This window comes from Coccinella septempunctata, chromosome 1 (genome assembly GCF_907165205.1).
Source record: "Coccinella septempunctata chromosome 1, icCocSept1.1, whole genome shotgun sequence".
Taxonomy (NCBI): Eukaryota; Metazoa; Arthropoda; class Insecta; order Coleoptera; family Coccinellidae; genus Coccinella; species Coccinella septempunctata.
The window spans coordinates 22,451,649-22,462,213 of NC_058189.1; the positions used below are offsets into that span (position 1 = coordinate 22,451,649).

Below are 10,565 nucleotides of genomic sequence, written 5' to 3' on the forward strand. Positions count from 1 at the left end.
GTTATTTATAAGATAAATTGCAAACACTGCCCTCTATTTTATATAGGACAAACATCACAAGGTCTTGATAGGAGAATGGCGTTACACAAAAGTGATTCTGTTCTGAGACCTGAAAGATGTGCTTTAGCTTCACATATTAATAACACAGGACATGCTGTAGATTACGATAATATACAAGTCTTAGATCACGAACAAGAATACCAAAAAAGAACTTTTTTAGAAATGTGTTATATAAATGAAAATAAAAATTCAACGATGAATAAGAAAACGGATACGAATAATCTTAGTAACATCTATAGTTTCTTACTGACCTGTGATAAAAAAAAATAGGTATTCTCCTAATATCTCCTAATTTGTAACCTTATTTGCAGGTACTTATAAATAAGAGACATTTCTAATCCAAATTGTATAAAATAAGAAAAGATTTTCTCAATTTTTTTTGCCCTTCTGTGAACATCATGGCACATTTGTTTGTCCATGCCAATTTATAGAATTTTCTGAAATCTGTCATTTGTAAAACCAATTTTTTCCTGAATAATTCAACTGAAATTGACGTACTTTTTTGATTACCCTCTACATGGTCTTGTTTTTTCTGAAGCTACCATATTTATTGTCATGGTATTGTAAGTTTTAGCCTAAGAGAATTTGAACTTTTGTTATGAGATCTTTGTATTTTCCAGTTGCTCCTGAAGAAGTCAACGATAGTTGACGAAATATAGAGCTTTAATATAATTTGACTCTCATTGGAATTTTGCCCTGAAAAATAGTCGAAACACCCTTAATTTAAATCAATAATTTCACAAACGACTAGTATCCTATAACTTCTATATATATATATATATATATATATATATATATATATATATATATATATATATATATATATATATATATATATATATATATATATATATATATATATATATATATATATGAACCCGTAGTGCGTTGTTACCTTCGTTAAGTTCATTGGGCGACCTGACCTCCGGGTGAAGGAGTTATATAATTGGAATAATTTTTGTTTATATATGTAGAGCGGAAGGTAAATAACAGGGGTACCTGAAGAGGGGAAAAGATTTTTATCGAAAAATTTTTCTTCAAACGAATCAGACCTTACTACCTCCGCATATATTTCTTATTAGTAGTGCGCTCTCACCTCCCGCAACGTTGCCACATTTTAGGAGGACAGAAAGTAAGACAGCTCGAATTCTACTCATATATAGAATACAGCTGCTCTTCCAATTCATTCACACATATTGAAACCTGTAAATAGTTCGAGAACGATACTAATATTAATAAATTTCATACGCTGATAAGTGATTGATAAGGTTCGTGATCTCGGTGTAAATGAATTTGGACAGTTTTGAATAAATATGCTTATGTCTACGATACTTCGTCCGATAGGGGAGTTTAATACCATATAGGTCCCAAAATAAATGATGCATGAAAATGAAATTTTTCGTGACATATAAGATTAATTCAAAAGACAATTTTACCGAATTTGTTCTGGTATGAAATAGTAGTCTAATTTTTGGGCATTATATTCACGACATTAGGAACTCCATATAAATGTTTTTCCTGAATGAATCAATAAAGATATCTATACGTTTTACTTTCAGCTTCTATACTTCATTCCCTTTCATTTTAGCACTGGATTGGCCAAGGAAATTGGATACCTTTCACTCTGTATGTTACGAAAATGTTGGGTTAAGACGCTTGTCAAAACATTCTTGAGTTTTAAATCAGTGCTACGTAGTCCGTTCTACGTGAGACTCTCAGTAATTACGTATTTCATCACAATGTCAAATCACTTCGGAAAATATTAAGTCGAAAATATGTAACGAACATAATTGACGTTTATACAAACTGATTGAAGACATACCAAATCTATTTATTTATATGGAAAATACAAGTGATCAGTAGCTTGAGGAGAGTTACTGTTGTTTATCTTCTTTGGCTGGAGGTTGAAGACGTTACATCAGTTGTAGAATTCAAAAAAAATCAACCCGAAGATGAAATGCATTTGATGCAGTGTTAGCATTGAGTTGAATACTCAAAGTTGGTACGGAATGGGTATCTCTTGAAGAAATGAACGGATAATTACAAGAATGTTGAATTCTTCAACAAAAATCATCTTACGTGAATGGTAGTCAAAATAATTAAAAGAAGTTTGAAGCAAGAGGAGCTTCACCTCACAAAACAACTGGCTCGTATTCATGTCTGTTTATTTTCAATACATTGATATAATGATAATAATTATACAGGGTGTGGCGTAATGAATGGATAATATGGATCCTGCGGGTAGAGGACTCTATGGCGGTTCAGATAAATATATTTTACGTTTGGTAAAAGTGCCTTGGTTTTCGTGATATTATTATATAAATAATAATAATAACTGGATATTGACATTTTTCATCATAGCGGATCAAAAGAAACTCCTTGATTTAATGGCATTTCTTAATTGCTCGAGGAGTCTTTTGCGATTTTTCAGTACACAGGGTGTTTCACAAGTAAACGGACAAACGAAAACCGTGAATAGAGGGCATTGAGCTGAGTTCAAAAACACCTCATATGTGTGTCTTGAGCATTCCGTTTCCGATATACAGAGGAATTTATTCAAATTTCCCGAATTTTCGTTCAGCTATAACTCCAAATAATTTAGTTGTATTCGGCTAAAAACTCATTATCCGCTTAAGCTTGTAAGTTTCAATAAAACAGAACACTAAAAGTTGACGAACACAGGACCGGACTCATTGAGGCTATATTCAAACTTAAACTCATGCAAAACACTCTGTTTGTAGTTTTTTTCGTCATAATTTTGAATTTTTCAGGTATCTGCATAGATTTTCTCAAAATCAATGAAATTTTGGTATGCTTTATCAGTGGATGATTTTTAATGAATAATTGTTTGGTGGTGAAATGCTTCGAGAAAAAACAGCGCTGCATATTGACTTTTACTTCACAATAATTAATGGTATGAATATGATCGCCAATCAGATGTGGAAATCTAAAAATGGAATTGGAAATGTTCAACTGAATTTTTTCGTTTTTGATATTTTAGCATATCTGGTTATTCAGATAAATCATTCACAGTGATAATAAGCTTTATTATTGATAATGAACAGAAATAGCAATAAAAAACTACGCTATCATGAAAATAATAATTATAACTTGATATTTTCCGAATGAATCGCTTTTTATGGACAACGTGGACCTGAAGTAATTTTCCGAATTGATTTTCACCTCATTTGGTCTTTTAGTGAAGGTAATATGATTGGCACTTCGAATAAGTATGATAAATGCACTTTCGAATTCTTCACTTATTCCGTTATATTCATTATGGGATCTATGGAAATCTATGGATTGGTCTGGTCTTATTAAAATTTGTTATTGAAACATTGATGATATTCATGCACCAGCAAAAGTATTTATCAGTATTTCAGGTCATTTCATTAGAAGGGTAGGACCCCAACATTGGACTGCTATATCTTCAGATCTGACACCCCGCGATTTCTTTCTTTGTTTTCATTCACACAACTAGTTGTCCATAGAAAAATAGATTAATTCTGAAGATCAAGTTTTAATATTTAGTTTCAAGATAGCGTAGTTTTTTCATCCATATTTGTGCATTATCAATTTTGAAACATTTTATCATTGTGAATGACTATTTTGAAGACCGAATATGGTATAATTGTTGAACACATTCATTTCATTTCTTTGAAAAAAAATCAATTAAGAATTTCTATTTTTCATGAAGTGCTCTATTCCTTAGAGGCGTCTGACCAAAACAATTACTTCTAGAACATGATCAACAGGTGGGGCAACCCAAAAATCAATTCATTTTGAGACAATAATAATGCAGATAACAAAAACGTTTAAATTATGATTAAAAAACTACATACATGGTGTTTTTATAAGTTTGAAGTTAAGTAAAGCCTCACTGAGCCCGGTCCTGATTTTTGTCGAATTTAAATGCTCTGTTTCAATGAAATTAACAACTCAAGGCTAAATATAAATTTTGAGTCGACTTGATAGAGAATTTCAGGAGTTATAGCCGAACGGAAATTCGAGAAATTTCAAAAAACACTGAAGAAACCTATATATAGGGTGCCCCAAAACTATTGAAACAAACGTCACACCACGATAGAGCAGATCAAATACTATCGAATGACACCAACATTAGTTGAGCGAAAATGTACGGTTTCTGAGAAATCCTAACCTAAAGTTGCCGATTTTCGAACTATTTTTTTAATCACAAGGCAAATTTGTGATTAAGGATAGCATTTTTCTCCCATATTATCACTCCTGTTTAATCTGAGTATTAAAAATCATGTAGAAAAAACAATTGTTTCAATTAACATCAACTTAGGTCGAGACTCAGGTTATGGTTATCGATTAACTACTTGAAATAATTTCAATTAGGGGAGATGAAACAATAATCTTTGTTCAATATAATTTAAAATCGATATCCTTCTTCACAAACTGGCCCTGTTATTAAGAAAAATAGTTCGAAAATCGGGAACTTTAGGTATTTTAATGAAATTCTGATTATTTTGGAAACGGTACGTTTTCGTTGAACTAATGTTGGTGTCATTCGATAATATTTGGTTTACGCTATCGTGATGTGACGTTTGATTCACTAGTTTTGGGACACCCTGTATATGAGGTGATTTTGAACTCAGCGCAATGCCCTCTATTCATGGTTTTCATTTGTGTGTTTACTCGTGCAACACCCTGTATACTCCTTTTACTCTGAAAATTTTGAAACAAATGCCCTCACCCTCATATGAAAATTCAAATTCTTCTTGTTGTGAGAAAGAAACTCTGGTTCATCCCCCCGACCCTGGTTACATTGCCCGTTGAAAATGAAATCGGCATTTGTTTACTGCAAAACACGTGTTAATACTGTTAATGCTGATACGAAGGGTTCAAACTTTTCTACCTGATTCGAGCTTTTTAGGAACGAATTGCTCAAGATGCCGAGTTCGAGTAACATTTCGTTTTGCGTGTTATATTGGATAAAATTGAATTTATGCCATGGATGATTCGAGAATTATTGATGTCCAGAATGCTCCAGAATGATGAAAATTTTCAGATTTCATTGAAACTCTTGCGAAAACTGTCTCGTATATTGTCAAGTTTAGATTTTAATTCATTCAGAACTTTGAAGTTCGACAAATAATGATGTAAATAATTCAATATTATATTTGCCTCAAGACTCGAAACTTTTCGAGAAACGATTTATTTAATGATTTGATGACGAATAAATCAAAAAATTATTTGTGTTGATATTATACTTTCATTCATTGAAGAATATTTAGAATAATGAAGTTCAACAAATGATACGAACAAGATACTTATTCAATTAGCCTCATGATCCGAAACATTTTAGAATTTATTTCGTGTTTAGATAATCCGCTGCATAACGTTTTTCACAATACGAGTGTCAATTTAGGATCAATTATAGAACGATTTAATTAATAGATCAATAGCTTTCGAAAATGTTGGTCAGTCTATAAACTGACAACTGATTTTGTCAAATGACGGATTTCAGTATCAGACTGCTGCATAGTATAATGAGAGTTCAAAAAAATTTGTATAGACTACGGAATTTAGATGGTTGATATTATGTGTCGCTAACAGTCAATCACATTTCCTTCAGCGCAATTGTTGTTTTGAAGAAAAAGTAGTAGATTATCGCAAAATCCGAAACCCTACATGAATAGGCCCAGTTGTTCGGTTCGGGATTAAAGTTTATCCTAGATTGATTTTGACATTTCAGTTCAGTTCTATCAGATCAATCTAGGATCATCTTAAATCTCGGCCTCATCCTGAACTGAACAACCGGGCCTTATAGTAATAGCAACTACTAATTTTTTACAGCGGAGAATAGTGGTTTTCAGCCTCGGTAGGTATTCACGAAATTCATTTTATTATGTTTTTTTAAGGTGAATCGGCCCGAAATCTTGGATCCCCCGACCTGCTAGTTTCGTATACTTCTATGACAATAGCATAATCTCAACTCAAATTTCAACATTTTCACAGAAATTTTTGAATTTAAGGGAGAGACACATTGAAAAAATCGATAGCAATTTACCGCCTATACTACGAGCTTGCCAAAGTTGAAACTGGTAACAATCTACTCAGTGCTTCATAATATGTATAGTTTTATGACTCAGTGTTTTTTAGAACCTGTAAAAAAAATTAAAAACTGTAAATTTCGTCATCGCCTTCCAAAGGCTGTATCTTGGAAGGGCTGTCGATTTGGAAAAAAATTTATAGGAACTACCCCCGCTTATTTTCATTAAGGAATCATCTCCCTTAGTCCTTCGCATTTGTTTACAGATATCCTGTATATAGATATATTTTATCCATGTACCTATTTATTTTGGATAGTAGAAGTTTAATTTCGAAGACCAAAACAAAAATGTCAATTGCACCTGATTTGTTGATTATAAGAATCATTTATTTTGAATAATAAAACAGCATGCGAAAATACCTAAATTAACTTTTGTCCTTCTCCTTTCATCATGCGTCCATCATAGTGTCCGCTGTTCATCATAGCTGTTGGGAATTTACCAACCAATCATCTGTATATCAATCATATGTATCCGAGTATGTATCTATATTTTTAACTTCATTTTGTAGATTCATCATGTCTTGACAAAAACATGGTTGCAATTTCAAAATATGTTGACTCGAGGCCTTCTAAAGACTTCAATTTTGTTTAATTTTTCCCTTACATCCTGTATGATCTATCGAAAAATGCAAATCTGTTTTCAATAATTCTTCATAAAATCTTACTTGTTTCGATATAATTGGTAATTTTTTTATGATACATCACTAAAGAATTTAAACCAGAGGGATGGTACAAGCTCTTTAAATTTTCGGGAAAATCCAATATTTAAACATAATCGATAATAAAATAGATGCTTCTGAGCAAAGGATTCCTCAAAATCATTTAGCATTCCGAATTAAGAAAAATATATAGAGCGTTCCATTTGAAATAACACAATGGTCCAACATTCGGTTTAGCCGACGTTGTTCATTTCTGTGATATTGTAAAATTTGTAGCATTTTTCCCTTGATTCTGAAATGAAAATTTTCGGAATGGCTCATTGTCCTTGAATATTCATCACCATTTACATCTGAATATTCTTTTCCAAAAATTTTTTTTTCTCTGAACAGCTCATTTTATTATATGCAATGTAACAATACTGATTATTCGTTATTCTAATAGGTAGAATTATCTATATAGATCATTTCCATAGAGAGAAGCAATATTATTATGGACAAGACTCAAATCGATTTGTTTTCAGATAGGTAATGAAATAGTTCGCCAAATTCAGAATTATAGTGTTAGCTCGAGATGAAAAAAGTTCAACGGTTGCATAGATACACACGATGAAATATAAACAGTCATAATCCCATTCGAGAGAGCCAAGATTGGTTTTCTTTCACGTGATTCTTTCCCCTACAGAAGAATACGATAAAAAATCTTCGAGATATGCCGCCTGGATTGCAATAATGGAGGAGATAACGCGCTGCGCCTCTCTTCAGTTAATTCCTCCGTATACTGATATTCCGCCTGTCTACATCTGCTTGGACAATACAGCGTTGCCATTTTCGGAGGTGCTAACGAGCAAAGAGTCTTCCAGAGCAATTCTTCGATATACAGTTCAGCACACTAGCGCCAGTGATATACACTCGAACTAAAAGATTGTTCAGTACATAAACGGAGTGCGTTGTGACCTCAAAACGATTTTTTGATATGTTGGTCCCTGAAGCCTCCTGAATCTAACAAGCTAAAAAACAAGGCAAAACGTTGTCACCTCCGATTTCGGAGGTGACAGCGATATATATGAGGTGAGAGCGTTAAACGAGTTACTATTTTGGAGGTGGTATTAACACTTTATAACTATATATATATATATATATATATATATATATATATATATATATATATATGAAGAAAAAAAAAAATATATATATATATATATATATATATATATATATATATATTTATATATATCGTACAATTAGAATAAGGGAGTTAAATTACTTTGAGTATATTTATATATATATATATATATATATCAATAACGGGTTATTGGATGAGAAAGGACTGCAATTATGTGAAACTCATTTATTCATCGTCGACGTTTCGGCTCATGTCTGAGCCTTCTTCAGGACTCTACAAGGTAATAATAATATGTTATAATACAATGTATAACACATGAGACTTACTGAATAGTCGAGAATATATATATATATATTTATATAACAACGTGTTTGACTTTATTTGTTGGGTGTCTAGGTTATAGTTGAAAAACGTGAAATAATTTATTCGTACAAACGTTTCGGCGCATCCGCCTTCTTCAGTGTAAAAAACATCATAATGGACTTAAAACATCTAAAAATTATGTATATTAATTAAATAAAATAAAGGTTTTATGCGAACATCTCACTTATTGTCATCTTGGTTGATTGGTGTTGTTGAGCCCGTATTGTCAATTTCATGTCACTGTGTGTTCTTTATGATTGTTATTATTCTTCTTTAATTTTGTGGTCGCTTCAGTAGGGGCATATAAATACGACTGAGATTTTTTGTGTCTAACTTGTCGTTTACTGTATTTTCGTTCCTCATTTGGATGTGTATCATCTCCAATATTTCTCTACTTTTCTGTTGATGTTCAACTGCTAAGATTTTTGTGTCCTCATAATTAAAGTCGTGTTTTTTCGTTTTCTTATGTTTGTTCAGTGCTGTGGTTGCATTTTTGGTGTATTTATGTGCATTTAATCGTTCTTGGAGTCTCTGTGAAGTCTGACCTATATATTCTTTGTCACAATCTTTGCATGGGACACTGTACACCACATGTGACTTTTTCATTTTTGGTGTTGGAGCCTTTATTTTGCTGAAAATTTTTCCTATCTGATTTTGTGGCTTGTGAACAACTTCTCGGTTGTATGGTTTTACTATATTATTAATTTTTTGTGACAGACCTTGAATGAAGGGTAGTGATATACGTTTGCTGTTGTCCGTGTTTGCCTTCGTAACCCGTTGTGTGTTGTAAAGTCTGTGTGTCCTTTGTTTTATGAGTCGGTAAACCATGTTTTCAGGGTAATTATTACTGAACAAAAGCTCCTTCACATCTGTTAATATCTGCTCACGTAGTATCGGTGACGTTAGTTCTAATGCTCTGTCGATAAATCCGATGGCAGTGCTCTTCTTTTGGGACTGGTGGTGATTAGAGTGGAAGTCTAAAATGTGAATGGAATTTTGTTCTTTTCTGTACCACTGCGTTAATAATTTTTCATTTTCTCTCACGAATGTCATATCTAGGAAGTTTAATCTGTTGTTAATTTCCTCTTCTAGTGTGAACTCTAATGAGTCATGGATGTTGTTAAAATGGTGGAGGATCTCATTCATTTCGGATGGTGTTGTTATTAAAAAGGAGTCATCTACATATCTTTTGTAGAATGATGTTTGATACTGTCTCATGATTTTTTCTTCGATGAATTCCATGACTAACTGGGCTATAGGGCTTGATAGTGGGTTACCCATGGCCACTCCTTTAGTCTGTTTATAGAAGTTGTTTTTATATTGGAAATAGCTGTTGTTCATGATGAATTGGATTGTTTCGATAAATTTCTCTTTGGGTATTTTTGTGTGTTGTGATATTATCTCCCACTTATTTTCAATTGCCTGTATTGCCAAGTCAATGGGGATGTTCGTGTAGAGTGACTTTACATCTAATGAGTATATATATATATATATATATATATATATATATATATATATATATATATATATATATATATATATATATATATATATATATATATATATATATATATATATATATATATATATATATATATATATATATATATATATATATATATATATATATAAACCAAACAAGATATTCCATCCGACCTCTGCAGAAGGTGCTCGCAGGCCCGTGAGTCTATACAGCACATAACTTCCTCTTGTTCTATACTGGCGCCAAAAGACTACTTGGACAGGCACAATGCCGTTGGTAAAATTTATCATCAACAAATAGCTCTCAAACTGGGGTTGATCCGGAAGGAGGTCCAGCAGCATCTGTACCAGCCAAAGCCAATCCTGCAAAATCAGCGCTTCAAACTCTATTGGGACACAACAATCATCACGGATAGAGGGTCAGCCCACAATAGGCCTGATATCACGCTGTTCGACGCAGAAAGAGAAACATGTCTGCTGCTGGACTTCACCATACCAGCTGACGAGAACTTGGCCAGGGCTTACTCCGAGAAGATATCCAAGTACGGTGATCTGGCCTACCAGATCCGCGAAATGTACCGACTGAAGTCCATCAGCATCCTTCCCATGATTATTTCTGTTAATGGACTGGTTGAAAACCACCTATTAGAAAACACTGAAAGATTGCAGTTGGGTCGCGATATCATATCCAGTGCCCAAAAACAGGTTATCCTTGGAACTGTGAGGATAGTGAGAAAGGTTCTGCAAGGACCATAGCTGCAGCGCTTGCCTTGACAGGTTTTGTCCGGCAAGCGTCTGA

At 32.9% G+C, this 10,565-nt stretch overlaps 1 protein-coding gene across 1 annotated transcript; it reads right to left on the minus strand.

The window, feature by feature from the left end:
* Positions 1 to 8,557: 8,557 nt before the first annotated feature.
* On the minus strand, positions 8,558 to 9,625 carry LOC123313131. The gene has a single exon (XM_044897899.1). It carries the CDS (start codon positions 9,623 to 9,625, stop codon positions 8,558 to 8,560), a length of 1,068 nt encoding a protein of 355 aa, XP_044753834.1.
* Between the last annotated feature and the right edge of the window lie 940 nt (positions 9,626 to 10,565).

Excerpts from the sequence above, each read along its gene's own strand:
- LOC123313131 (XM_044897899.1), bottom strand. The coding sequence starts at position 9,625 with ATGAACAACAGCTATTTCCAATATAAAAACAACTTCTATAAACAGACT.